Here is a 14444-nt window from a genome sequence, read left to right as displayed (position 1 = left end):
CGTCCTTAAGCCTACACGTGTAGTGCATGAATTCATGGCTGGCAACAGCCCCATGGAGACTGCTCTGTTGCTGACAAACTAGTCAAATGTATGACCTGGACTTGAAAGCAGCCTTACTCCACAGTCGACACTCAGGACCTCCATTCTCTTCTGTGTCTCCTTTCTTCTCACTGTCAGCCGCTGACCTTTGTCATGTACCAGGCCTAGAACAAATCCAGTTGGACTTGACCTTCGCTGATGGCAGAGGGCCTATGATTGAGGGCCTGTTAACCAGGCTGGGGAAGCTCAGTTGGGGCACTGCCTGCATAGACAGAAGGGTCTCTGTTAGACTCTGGTGTGCATTTTCAGTCTTTCCATTTTGGATTCCAGTGCCTCAGAATGGACTGCAGAAAGGCTGGTTCTGTGTCTGGGCACAGGCCACATGCCAGCTGCCCTGAGCGTGCCCATCAGGCCTGCGGAGGGCTAGCTATAGGGACCCCTGAGGGAGAGGGTATGGGCAAAGGCTAACAGGCTATCTTTATCCTCCAGCTGGATCTCGTCTGCCAGATAATGGAAACCAGTTGGAGAAAACACAGTCTTCACCCCTGTGTTCCCCACTTGTACGCAAGTATCTCTTGCTCTCTTTTATCAAGGTGTGCAAAGAGTTAAAACAACCCTAATTGCTGCCTGTTTGGGCAAAGCTTTTTTGGAAGTTAACAGTTGACAGCAGTTGTCACCAGCCCTGACACTGTCTATCTTAATTCTATACTCAGTATTTAGGGAATCGCCCTGTTACTTCACCCATCCTCTTTCCCTGACATGTGGTTGATGAGGAGGGAGGGACGTGTGAGCTCAGGACTGCTAGGAAGGGGAATTTCAATTAATACCATTTATCATTTATGTGCCTTCTGTCTGGTTAGATTCTAGGCTTTAGACTGATGGTCGCCATCATACTTATGAGGCTTTCAGCAGGGCCTAGCCTTTCACCATTAGCATGAATTCCATCTCTGTTAGGTACTCAGAGCCACTGCTTAGAAAAACAGATTTTTTTTTAATGTATGTTTGTTTATTTTGAGAGAGCGAGAGTGCACATGAGTGGAGCACGGGCAGAGAGAAAGGGAAGGATAGAATCCCAAGCAGGCTCCACACTGTCAGCACAGAGCCCCACGGGGCTCGATCTCACGAACCGTGAGGTCATGACCTGAGCCAAAATCAAGCGTCAGAGGCTTAACTGACTGAGTCACCCAGGTGCCCCTACAAACAGGGTTTTAGAGATTAACCCTTGGCTGACTGTGGCTGTGTTGTTTTACCCAGCAGTGGGAGGGCCAGTGCAGCTGAATTTAAAGTCTTTCACATCATGACCAGGATTCTGGAAGCTACCAAGAGTTTGTTTTTACCGCTGCCTCCTGGTAAGTCTTGGCTCTTTTGTCTTTTGTTGTAAGAAATTTGTTTTTTCTTCTTCATGTGGTCCCAGTCTTGGCACATTATGAGTTTAAGGATGTGATCTCCTGTGTCTGAGAAATTGGGTATCTGGCATCACCGTGAGAGATGGACCTGACATTGGTTCTCTGCAGACCAGATCTCTCCAATTATTAAACTATGCTATGCCTTGTCACTAACTTTAGGGAGCCTAGGCTGGTCCCCATGCAGCTTGCTAAGATACTTTGAACCAGTGAAGATGATTCATGGAGATCTTTCTCTGATGTCTCCAGGCTTAGTTTATCTGGTTGAGAAAGTTAACACTCAGAAGGAAGTGGGTCTGGCTGGGTGTCAGAACTTGAGCTGATTCTTATGTGCTTGGAAACTAAAAATTGCCCTTAGGACTTTGAAACAGGAGCAAGTCAGGCCTCAAAACAACCTTGGCATGTGCGTATGCAGTCATTCATTTAATTGGTCATTTGTTCATTCAGTAAACAATTTGTTGATTTTTTAAATTCCATTCCATGTACTGTGCTAGAAATTAGAGCAGTTACAAAAATTAACAGAAGTCCAGTTGGGAACAGGTGTATATAAATCAGTATCCTTTATACGAAACAAATAAGCTCCCATCGGCTTTGTGTTCATTACATCTAAGTTCTGACAAGTGTTAAGCTTTATGATAACTATCACTACATAATGTTTATCAGCCAGTTTTGTTTATTTATACACATACATCTATCCAATAATATACCAGTAATTCATTCTTCTTTTTTTTTTTTTTTTTAATTTTTTTTTTTCAACGTTTATTTATTTTTGGGACAGAGAGAGACAGAGCGTGAACGGGGGAGGGGCAGAGAGAGAGGGAGACACAGAATCGGAAACAGGCTCCAGACTCTGAGCCATCAGCCCAGAGCCCGACGCGGGGCTCGAACTCACGGACCGCGAGATCGTGACCTGGCTGAAGTCGGACGCTTAACCGACTGCGCCACCCAGGCGCCCCATTCTTCTATTTATTCATTTTAAACCAGGATCGGGGAGCCTAGGTGGCTCAGTAGGTTAAGTGTCTGACTTTGGCTCAGGTCATGATCTCACAGTCCAGGGGTTTGAGCCCTGAGTCAGGTTCTGTGCTGACTGCTCAGAGCCTGGAGCCTGCTTCAGATTCTGTGTCTCCCTCTCTGACTCTGCTCCTCCCCTGCTCACATTCTGTCTGTCTCTCTTTCAAAAAAAATAAACACACAAAAAAAATTTAAACCAGTATGAGTATGGTGCCCATTTTATGCCCATTATTGTTCTAAGTACTTTATATAAATAAACACATTTAATCTTCATACCAGTCCTAAATGGTAGGAACTTAAATTGAACCACATTAAATTGTCAATATCCAACCAGTTTTTGACCAACAAAAATGGCACTTTCATAGGGTTCCACTTATGATTCTTCCCCTTTTATGATGATGAAATTGAAGCACAGAAAGGCTAAGCAACTTGCCTAAAAGTCACACAGCTATTAAGCAACAGAGCCAGTATTCAAATCCAGGCAGTCTGGCTCCAGAATCTGTGCTTTTAGCTACTATTCTGTGCTGTCTCTTGAATTTTATATTCCATTTGAATTAGTTGATGCTGAAACATTGACTATTTATGGGCCCAGGAATCCCCACAGCAGTCTTGGCTTGTCAGCATTTGTGATACATCCTTCATGCTTTGGAATCCTTCATGCTTTCTCTATCCATACACCTTATCTTATAAGAGCTGCTTGTAGTGGAGGTACAAAAAGAGTTTCTTTTGATTTTGTAGGGATCTGAAAGTGACCATTCATGAACATTATAGATGGCTTTAAATGATCCTGATGGAATCTGAATTGCAAGATGCCCTCTAGAAAGACTAAAGGGATTTCATGAAAACTATATTATAGCTCTCTGCCTTAAGCTCTTAATTATTTGTCATGAACACAAAAGACTTGTTACAGGAATGAGTGACACTTCCAGATTTGTTCACCGTGGATGTTCAAGCCTCTTTTGTAAATAAATGAACGTGACTCATGGGGAAAACATTATACTTGGGAGATCAGAAGACTTTACTTTCTGTGGAACATCACATTCTTCCACAGGCATGTGTAAGGAGGGGAAACATGGTGGAAAAGTGTTATCCATAGTGGCTGAGAATAATTAGGAGTACACTTAATGGTTTGTGTCCATGGGTCAAGTAAGAGCAGTATCCCTCTCTCCTCTTCTTTTAAATCTTTGTTTCCCTCATTTGACGTGGAAATAGAGGTGAAGTGAGGTTGGATCACGTGGGTGTGCATGTGTATGTGTGTGTAAACACCGGTGTCTTCCCATGTCCTTGTGTTTGTGTGCTTGCTTTCCAAGCCTCCTGGATTAGTGAGAACTGTTTGAGTTCCAAGGGTCAGAAACTTGTAATCCATTTGGTTAAAGAGGAAGAGGCAACAAGGACCCTGAAAAGGAAGTCACGGTTTAACCATAGCTGGAGCATTTGCAGTTTGAAGGGAGCCTGGGTTCCCCTCACTGGCTACGTGAGGCCAGGAGCCTCGGAGGATGCGGACAGGGGCTGCAAAAGCTCTGCCTTGGAACTGATGCCTACTTGGAGCCAGTTGGCTGCGTTACTTGGAGCTGATGTGTGGAGGCAGCCAAGAAAGGACTGTTGGATGTGGGGCTGTGCCCTAGGGATAGAGAATGAAGCGTCATCAGGGGTTTCCAGGACACAGACACAGGGCTGGAGAAGGGATTTTGAATCGAGGAAACCTATAGGACACTTAGGTAAACTTTTCTTCAGAACTAATTTTAATCTTAGGAAGAATGTCCAAATCCATGTGAAAAATCTCATGTTGTTGATTAGTTAGTAAAAGTCACTTTTTTTTTTTTTTTGGATTCAGAGAAGCCAGTGGACTCCTCCAGCTGTCAGCCCATTAACATCTGTTTGTGGGCAGAGTCCGCACTTTATCTGACCCTTGATGTGGCCAGAACTTCGGACTCAGTCCCTCATTGCTCATGATTAATGGGCTCAGAGACAGAAAACTCCATGATGGCTCTGAATTCAAGTTCCTGCTCTTTGGGCATCATTTCCTTGTCATGTAAATTCCTAAGATTAGGCTGTGATCCTTTGTTATTCCCTATCCACACCCCCTCAATTCTGTACCTGTTGCCACGTGTCTCCCCCAATCCCTCCCTTCCTCTTTCAGGGTCAATGCCCTCATCACCTCTGTTGCAGGTTCATGCAGTAGCCTCCTGTAAGTCTCCATACCTCTTGTAGCAAAGTGTTGATACTCCAGTCCATTCTTTGCCTGTTGCCATTTTAATATTCCAAGAGTAAAACTGAAATCCTTTTTCCATCTTGCTCAGAAACTTTCAGTATCCCTCTCCAGAGTCTAATAAATAAGATATTCCTTGCCATCATTCAGCATTTAGTCCCTGCCAATACTCAGGGCACCCTGCACTTTTCCTTCATGGAACTGATCACATTTTTAAGAATGTATATTTTGTGACTATCTGATTGTCTTCCCATCAGACCGGAAGGTGGATGGGGGCAGCAGTGATGTCTGTTTTGCTCATTATCGTGCACCCAGCTCCTTGCCTGGTGTCTGGAAGGCGTCTGATTTGTTAAATAAACTAACCATTCCAGCCTTACCTCCTACCATTCCTCTCATACACCTGATTCCAACTCAGCTGGGTCATTTAATGCTTTCTGAACATGCCCTGTACTTTCTCACTTTTGGGCCTCTGTTCCTGTTGTCCCGTTAACCCAGCTACCAGTTATTGGTGCAGGGTAATGTTATAGGCTAAAATTCCATAGCCCGCCTTCAGATTTAGCTCTGCCACTTACTAATGGTATGATTCTGGGCAACCTTCTTAGTGCCTGTGGATCTTGGTTTCCCCATTTATAAAATGGGAATCAGGTAGTTCCCACCTAATAGTGTTGTATGAGGATCAAGTTGGCCGGTGCCTAGACTGAAGGCCTCAATACGTGTTTGTTATTTGTCACTGTTGTTCTACCACGTGCTCTGCGCTTCAGAGACTTTGCTCTAGTTCTCAAACTAGAACTGTGGGAACCGTACTGGTGGCTCCATTTTAGGGATGAAGAAACAGGATCATAGGGGCTTAGTTACCTATGGTGAGTAAGCAACACGGCAGGATTCTAGCTTTGGTCTGCTCATGACAAGCCTGGCTTTTTTTTTTTTTTTTAAACTGTCTCCACTCTGTATGTTCTCTGGCCTCATTTCCACACACAGGAATCGCATTTACCCTTCAAAGGTCCCCTTCTATGCTGTCTTTTCCAAGAGGGCTTTTCTGATTATCTGCTGGAGTGCTATCTTCCTCTCCCATGGATGTTGTTTTTATTTATTATTATTATTATCATTATTATTATTGTTATTATTATTATTATATTATTATTATTATTATTATTAAAGTTTATTTATTTATTTTGAGAGAGGCAGAGACAGGAAAGAGAGAGGATCCTGAAAAGGCTCCAGTGCTGTCAGCGCAGAGCCCCATGCGGGGCTCGAACTCCCAAACCGTGAGATCATGACCTGAGCTGAAACCAAGAGTCAGACGCTTAATCGACTGAGCCATCAGGCGCCCCTGTTTTCATTGTGTGTTGCTAACAGTGTACTTAGAACTCTAGGTTTCTGAGTGTTTGAGTAACCCTCCCCACAGGACTTAGGTATGAGGGTGGGCCATCCTCTCTGTTGAATTCCTATAGATATGCTATCTGACCATATTATTTACATTTTTCTTTTTTATAATTTACTTCAAGTAGACCCCCAAAGCCTTTCTTTAGGGCATACCCAGAGATCAGGCATATAGACTGTCCTCTTCTGGTCCAAAATGTTTCCTCTTCAACAACGTGGTCCCCATCTATCAGCCTTTTGGCCTGGCCATATGGGGTTTGAAATTCTTGTTAATTGTTCTCTTTTGCCATCTTACTGTGGAATCACAAACCTATTAAACTGTAAAACTGTTTTTCATTGGGCAGGCCTTGCATTTTGTCTGTTTGCCTAGGAAGGGACATGAGGTGAAGGCAGTACATTCTTGTTGGGAACTTACTATGTACCCAGAGCACTACTTGGTCGTGATAACACAAAGAAGGAAACTTGGACCTTGTCTTCTAGCAGCGTTTATTTGACTCTAGGTGCCAAGGGACCAAGCTAAGCGCTTTATCTACATCACCGAATTCCTTTCCTCTGGAAGGCTGGGATGCTGGCCGACTGTGTTTACCCTCCTGATCTCTCTGCTAGGTTTTCACACTCTGCACACGATCCTGGGTGTCCACTGTCTCCCTTTGCACAACCTGCTGCATTACATTGATAGCGGAGTGTTGCTTCTCACGGAAACAGCTGTCACAAGGCTCATGAAAGGTACGAGGCTCTGAGTCTGCCAGAGTGCCAGACTGCCAGAGTGCTCCAGGCTGAGCACCATCAGGCTGGCTTCGTGGGTGTGACCCTGTGGGATCACACGGGGCCCCGCTGCACTCAGGAGTGCCCAGTGCCCTGTTGAATGCTCTGCGTTAAATCTTGAAATTCTTAGTAGCGGAACAAGGGGATCCTCATTGGCCTTTTGCAATGGATTCCACGTAATATGCAGTTGGTCCTGTTCATTTCCTGTCACCAGCCTTTGGGCTCATTTAAAGTGCCTTAGACCTTCAAGAGGCCCCAAAGGGCTTCTCAGTCCACACACAGCTATTACATTCCTTCTCTGTACACGGGGGCACTTGAGGATACGAGACTCTGAAGGCTTGTTTCTCAAGAAAATGTCATGAAATGGCTTACTTTCAGCTGATTAACTCTGTCATCTCAGACTTAGGCTTGAAATGCAAGAAAAGTTAAGAGATGCAGGGCTTACATGAATTTGCACTCGACAGCCCCTAGTATAATCACTTGCTGAAATTACTCATTGTGGTATTTTATAGATGAGTTTTGTTAATGTGTGTTAAAGTATTTGCCATTCCTCAAGGTGCCTTCTGTTTTAAGTTAGTAAAATTGTTCTGTGGCTGGCAGCCATGTTCCATGCCATATAGAAACAGCTTCAATAAAAACAAAGCCCTTTTATTCAGAGACACAAACTAAAATTTTCAAGGTATTGTTAGACTTAACATGAGAATACAAGGTTGGGATGTGTGTTATCAGAATGAACCACTAAAGTAGTATTTGGCTTGCTCAGATATTAAAGTGGAGGTTTGTTTTATTTGCCAATCTACCTTTCTTGTAGATCTGGACAATACAGAGAAAAATGAAAAACTAAAATTCAGCATCATTGTGCGGCTTCCCCCGGTAATCCTGAATTATATTTTATTCTCTCCATAAGCCTTGGTATGAACGTCCTTCAGTTTCTTCTTGTAAAGGGAGCATTTACTTGTTTCGGGCTAAAGTCAACTGAATTGTTTCACTTTTCAGTCCTTTCCAAGAAATCCCATCCATCCCCACCCGTCGGCCGTTCCCTGCTGCGCCCACAAAGGGCTTGTTCCTCTGGCTTTGTACTGCCTGGCACAGCCTGCCTGAAGCACTGAGCCATTTTCCCCTCTTAGGAAACCACGCTAATATTTACGTCTGTGAGTCTGAGGGGAGGGACAAGGGAAACATGTGCTTTTGGCATTTAAACTGATAAGAAATTTAAATACAGGTGAGGTCAGAAGGTTCTGAAACTGCATTTCCTCCCACTGTCATTTCCACCACAGCAGGAAAACATTCCCAGGTCGAAGGAAGAATGAGGAACGTGAGAGAAAGGGTTATCCAGACACTCCTTTTTTTTATGGAGGATATTAGCGCTCTGAGTCAGAAATACTAAGAAAATATGAAATTCCACAGCAAGGTCTTCAGAGCCTCGGACTCCACAAACTTCCTGACCCTGAGAGCCTCGGCCAGCTCTCTGCTCTGTTTGCATACCTTGAACACTCGTATCTCTGGCACAGTCCTCCCACAAAGGGATGTCCGTTGCCTTTCTGGACCTAATCATCTTCCTTTGTAACACCCTCTCCTCCTCACAGCTTAGTGAAGCAAAGGCGAGGGTAGAAAACAAAGCATACTTTCCATGGCTATATCTCTCTGGGGAAGGTCTCTGAACATTTAGTTCGGTCTCTAATTTTTTTTTTTTTTTTTTTTTTTGCCTCAAACTCTTAGGGAATTATAATTTTCTGGGCAAGACATTGGCAGAGAAACATGGCTACAGACTTTTGTTTCCTATCAAGGTATCACTTAGAGTTGCAGGTACCCGATTTTGAAGAGTAGCAGATGAACTCCATTTCAGAAAAAGAATTTGGCAACATCAGTGTATAAGCTACTTTCCTGAGGGTTGCATTTAAGGGAGTATTTATTCAAAATTCAGAAGCACAGCTCATAGGAAATGGCCTTTCTTCAAGGGCCATTAACCATAAAGGGCCTCTCTTTTAGACTAGTTACTTGTCTTTAAATTTTTTTCATTTTTTTTAATGTTTATTTTTGAGAGAGAGAGAGAGAGAGAGAGAGAGAGACAGAGTGTGAGTGGGGGAGGGGCAGAGAGAGAGGGAGACACAGAATCCGAAGCAGGCTCCAGGCTCTGAGCTGTCAGCACAGAGCCTTATGTGGGGCTCAAACCCACAAACTGCAAGATCATGACCTGAGCTGAAGTTGGATGCTTAACCGACTAAGCCACCCAGGCACCCGAGACTAGCTACTTTTGAATAATTCTTTTTAAATTATTATTTAAAAAAAATTTTTTTAACGTTTATTTATTTTTGAGACAGAGAGAGACAAAGCATGAACGGGGGAGGGTCAGAGAGAGGGAGACACAGAATCTGAAACAGGCTCCAGGCTCTGAGCTGTCAGCACAGAGCCCAACGCAGGGCTCGAACTCACGGACCGCGAGATCATGACCTGAGCCGAAGTCGGCCGCTTAACCGACTGAGCCACCCAGGCGCCCCCATTCTTTTAAAATTATAAATAGATACAAGGTACATTTACTTAATGCACTGTAAGCTATATTCTCCTCTCTATATTTTTTCCATTCTTTTATTGTTATTATTGACTTAATTTTTTTAGAGTAGTTTTAGGTTCACAGGAAAATTGAGTGGAAGGTGCAGAGATTCACCATATGCCCCCTGCCCCTACATGCGCATAGCCTCCCTCATTATCAACATCCCCCACCAGAGGGGTCCATTTGTCACAACTGATGAACCTAACTGACACATCACAATCACCCAAAGTCCATAGTTAACATTAGGGTTCACTCTTGGTGTTGTTCATTCTGTGAGTTTGGACAAGTGTATGATGCAATGGGTTCATCATTATAGTATCATACAGTGTTTCCACTGCCCTAAAACTCCCCCTGTACATATTTTTCAATTTGCATAAAAGCTTATTGGTCAGAAGATCTGTCGACTTTGGGATCATCCTATGAGCTCTAACATTATTTCCCGGAACCACGTGAAGAGACTGCTGCAGAACTATAAGAAAAAGGTGAGTCCGTGGGAAAGCACAACCCCACTAAATGTTCTTTGGAGCCTGTCTGCCCACTTCAGTGTATCCATATAGGCAGCAATTGTCATTCTGTGCCCTTTTTGTAAGTTTGTGCATGTTGGGGAGATTCAACTGATACCAGAAGTGGTTTCTCTTTTAGCCCCCAAGTTCCGTGATTCACAAGTCATCATTCAGTGTGGAATTTCTGCCTCTGAACTACTTCGTTGAAATACTGACAGACATAGAATCCTCCAATCAAGGTAATTTCACTCCTCCACTCTTAGCATTTCCCTGCTGTTCTCTTGACACATCGGTCCCTATTCATTTCTGTGTAGCCTTTTTTTTCCAGAATACCCCTTATTTACAACTTAGTCCTTTCTGCAGTTGGTCTTAGTTTGTAATGTACAATTTAGTTCTTAGAGTAAATTACCAAAGGGATAATCACCTTTGAGGTTTTAAAAGGATTTAAGAGATTCAAAACCCATTTGGTTAATGCAAATGACCTTGCTTAGGGCTGAGGTTTGATAAATTTTAACCACACATTTTCAGAATAATGTGTATTACCAAAATATAAAAGAATTACAATTTCAACGAGCTGCGAGCACAATGTTATAGAAGTTCCATGGCTTCATAGTAACTCTTTTCTCCTCTCTCTCTTTCTCTCTCTCTCTTTTTGTTTTTTTCCCAGCCCTGTATGCTTTTGAAGGACATGACAATGTGGATGCAAAATTTGTAGAGGAAGCAGCTCTGAAACACACCATGATGCTTTTAGGCTTGTAAAAGAGAGAATGCAATTTTACCCGCCTCCAATAGTTTAATCTTGCTCATTAGCTTGACCTCTGTCAGGAATCCTTGACCAATATTTAAAATTGGTAACCAAAGTCAGAATGCATTGTCAAGCCGTCTGACTTTCAGTCTGGTACTTGTTGAGACAGAATCAAACTGCTGTGCCTCATCCCAGTTTTGGACAGCAGACAAGAGGTCAGTGACCGACAGTCCCAGGAGGCACGCAGTATCATCACTGATGCTCTTCCCTAGTGGCTTACCTTCCTAATGGCTTCCTAGGCCAAAAGCTAGTTTCTGTTGCACTCTGAAATAAAATATGCTTTAAAAAAATGTAGGGAACAGTGTGTAGAAAAACAGAAACTAGATGTGTCGTTGAAAACAACATAGGACAAGCAGAAAAATTAAATGTTACATAAGAACTGTATTTGGAAAGAGGATACTTTTTAAAGAGCTGAATTTGGACCAGGTCAAATCTGCTATTTCTAGAATAGAATAATTTGTAACATACGGCAGTATGTACATCCAGTATTTAGAGTAGGATTTGTTTTTATAATGGTTCAGATGGAACTGTATGTATATGTTAAAGTTCTTTTTTTTTTTTTTGTATTTATAAAAGTTTGATTTAGTAATATCTTGCCATTAAAATAAGAAACACTGAAGGTTTTGGCCTCTTTCATTTTCTCAACATGGCCTTTTTATCCCAGCCAGGAATCATGAGTCTGTGAGTATGTTCCCTCAGAGGCCTCCATGACACCTAACTAGTTCTCCTAGTTCTCCTATTTTTCTTTTTTCTTCCCTCTCTCTCTTACAGTGACTACATTCTGATCTATAATGGTAGTTGCTTGCCCAGGGTCAGTCTACCCTTTGCTTTTTTTCTCTTCACCCTGTTTCCTGCAGTGATCTTGTGAAATTTTAACGATTATAATTATCACTGGCTGGTGTCATAATTCAACTTCTTTTCTGAAATCATAGTTGTGTTCCAAATATTGTCCTCCACTACAGAATTTCCCTTTTTGGTCACATATTTAATCATCACAGAGGCTGCAAATCTGGGAGCCTTGTCAGCATGTTAGACTTTTTTTTCTCTTGAGAAGGTCATTGGTTTTCACTCCCTACCCTTTTCTTTTTCACACTTGCGTTTTGGTGTCTTTCTAAAGTCTGATTCCTCAGACTTACACTGAAACTGGTCCTGCTCCTAGCCTTTCAATGATTTGCCATTCATTACAGGATAGGATCCAAACTCCTTGTGGCTCTTACACAATTCCCCAACGTGAACATGCTGTTCTAGCCGGGCCAGTTCGCTGGGCCTTGAATTCAGCTTTTGTCTTCTTACTTCCAAACTTTGCTTAGGCTTTTCCCCCCACTTGAAATCCCCTCCTCACTTATTAAAATCTTAATTATGCTTAAGGGCCAGATAAAAAGTTCCATCTGACTGTGATCCCTGGCCATTCCAACACACAGTGGCACCCTCCCCCTCTTAGCCAGTAGCACACCTGTAATATTTAAACATCCATCCCTTTGTGTTACAAATTATGTTTCCATTCTTATATTGTTCCTACATGTATATTTTTTGGATCCCTAATGCAATTACTAATTCCTACAACACAGGATTTGTGTTTAAGTATACAGTATTTCTTTGTGTTAACCACACAGTGTTACTTATCATAGACACTTTACTTCTTAATAACTTTCCAAACCATCCAGTTAGATTCAGGACTGACTTGTAGGCTGAGAATGAGATTAAATTTCCTTCCGGTCTGGCAGGATGTGGGTTTGCAAAATATTTTGTTTGATTTAGCAAAAATCAAATGAAGGAAGGAGGGATGGAAGGAGGGAGGGAGGGGGGTAGAGAGAGAAAGGAAGAAGGAAGGAAGGAAGAAGGAAGGAAGGAAGGAAGGAAGGAAGGAAGGAAGGAAGGAAGGAAGGAAGGAAGAGGAGAGGAGAGGTGGGGAGAGGGGAGGAGAGGAAAAAGTGGTATTTCTTACTCCCAGAATTATGACACAAAATCCATACCTGATACCAATATGAAATACAGCTTGAATATATGAAGTGAAATCAGTTTTCAAATTTACTTGTGTATTTTCATACATGAGAAAATATAAAAACGGAATTAGGAAAATATACGTGGGTGAAATGCAATAAAATTAGAGTAATGAAATAAGTGGAATTGGCCTCATTTTCAATTCTGTCACATGCAAAGCTATAAATGTTTTCATTGGAATTTTTAAAAATCTGGAGTCAGAACTTAAAATAATCACAGGTTTATTTATATATAACATTGTAAAAAATCTAGATTTATAAGATAAATTTTTATAGCAAAAGGATTCTTTATTTGTAAAAAGAATTACCATAATATACTTTAAAAAGGACAAGCCTCCTTACTGCTTTTTATTTGATTTACATTTACCATAATAATTTCAAATAAAACTATTTAACAAAGTGAATTATACCCCTGTGTTACTTGGGATGTTTTCCTTTTTAAACAATCATTCTGTCTTTCCCTTTCAAGTGAATATATTGAATAGTATTTGTGTTTTTCTTCTTTAAATTTTTTTAAATGTCTGTTTTTGAGAGAGAGAGACAGAGACAGAGTACATGTAGGGGAGGGGTAGAGAGCAAGGGAGTCACAGAATCTGAAGCGGGCTCCAGGCTCTGAGCTATCAGCACAGAGCCAACGCGGGGCTCGAACCCATGAACTGCAAGATCATGACTTGAACCGAAAGTCAGATGCTTAACCTACTGAGCCACCCTGGCACCCCATTTTCTTCTTCTTTAATAAACAGAGACCACTCTGCCAATTTCTGTACGTCACTGAAATTTGATTTATTTTTCTTGCATTTTTATAGCCCCTGGACTATACATTTCTGAAAGGTAGTCAATATATAGAGTGAAAAAGAAAAAAAAATAAACACTACAGATATATGCCTTGCCATAACTGTAGGACAATTCTGTGTCCTACTTAACATCATGTAAAAAATAGTAGTTGATGAGTGTAAAAGGAAGCCATGTTGTTCTCCACTGGTGGTCAATTGCAATATTTTGCAATAATTTGTACGTTAGAACTCTTATGCTGATATTTTCCAGCTGTGGATATGAGGAAACCTGATTCAAGTGTCTCTCGTTGAGAAGCCTGGATTGGTTCACATACTCAGATTTCAATTGGCTTTATAACAGGTTTTCTTATGTGCCTCATATTGGCCCCAGGTTCACTGGGCTTAAAAGGAGCCAAAGCGCCATATGGTTTTGGCAAGGGAAGAGCGGCCTCTGCCTCTGGGATATAGGCATTTGGACGTGGCTCTGCAGTTGTGTAAACACCGTTGGGTAGCTGGCGAATATCTGCCGCCAAGAACTCCTGCAAAGAATGATTTTTCCTTTTGAGTTTCCTGAAAACTATAGTGAAGCCAGTTCATCCTCAGGGCCCAGCAGACACAGCTGGGTCTGAGCAGTCTTAGGCTGTGTTGACTGATACCCCCCCAAAGGGACAGATGGGTATGAGGGTAGAGTCGCTAAACACACACACACACACACACACACACACACACACACACACACACACACACAGCATCTAATTGGAATGACCCATGTTACCCAAGTATCACTCTGTTGCTGGGGTTTAGGGTTTATCATAAACTGGTTAGTGGGTTTTAAATTCACTATATTCCAGCTTTAATAGCTTTCATTACACACTATTTCCATGGTTTTGAAAAAGGCTGGAGTAAGTCATTGGTGAGCAAATGTTAACAAAGAGGGAAATAAGGAGTGAAGTAGAACCAGAGGACAGAAGTGGTCAGCACCTTGCTTTGAACCTCAGGGTCCTC

The 14444-nt window shown here is 42.2% G+C and overlaps 2 protein-coding genes across 12 annotated transcripts in view; one reads left to right on the top strand and one right to left on the bottom strand.

The window, feature by feature from the left end:
- The window catches only part of LOC123606357 (gamma-secretase activating protein), a 90479-nt gene extending 79194 nt beyond the window's left edge, over positions 1–11285 (top strand). For 3 of the 7 annotated variants that reach the window (XM_045494571.1, XM_045494569.1, XM_045494570.1), the window contains 7 exons: positions 529–599; positions 1294–1388; positions 6649–6768; positions 7619–7680; positions 9739–9840; positions 10001–10100; positions 10529–11285. In XM_045494571.1, the coding sequence (XP_045350527.1) occupies positions 529–599; positions 1294–1388; positions 6649–6768; positions 7619–7680; positions 9739–9840; positions 10001–10100; positions 10529–10620 (642 nt within the window). In that variant the 3' untranslated portion in view covers positions 10621–11285. Of the gene's footprint in view, positions 1–528; positions 600–1293; positions 1389–6648; positions 6769–7618; positions 7681–7803; positions 7959–9738; positions 9841–10000; positions 10101–10528 lie in introns of those variants that run through there. The other 4 variants (XR_006716244.1, XM_045494572.1, XR_006716245.1 and 1 more) reach the window with 4 other exon arrangements.
- A 2139-nt stretch (positions 11286–13424) lies between these two features.
- The window catches only part of CCDC146 (coiled-coil domain containing 146), a 115353-nt gene continuing 114333 nt past the window's right edge, over positions 13425–14444 (bottom strand). For all 5 annotated transcript variants that reach the window (XM_045494566.1, XM_045494561.1, XM_045494565.1 and 2 more), the window contains one exon: positions 13425–13978. In XM_045494566.1, coding sequence (XP_045350522.1) covers positions 13775–13978 — 204 coding nt within the window. In that variant the 3' untranslated portion in view covers positions 13425–13774. The remainder of the gene's footprint in view (positions 13979–14444) is intronic.

The sequence above is a fragment of the Leopardus geoffroyi genome, chromosome A2, assembly GCF_018350155.1.
Source record: "Leopardus geoffroyi isolate Oge1 chromosome A2, O.geoffroyi_Oge1_pat1.0, whole genome shotgun sequence".
Classification (NCBI taxonomy): Eukaryota; Metazoa; Chordata; class Mammalia; order Carnivora; family Felidae; genus Leopardus; species Leopardus geoffroyi.
Note: the sequence above shows the minus strand (reverse complement) of the source record. Positions and strands in the feature narration are given on the sequence as shown.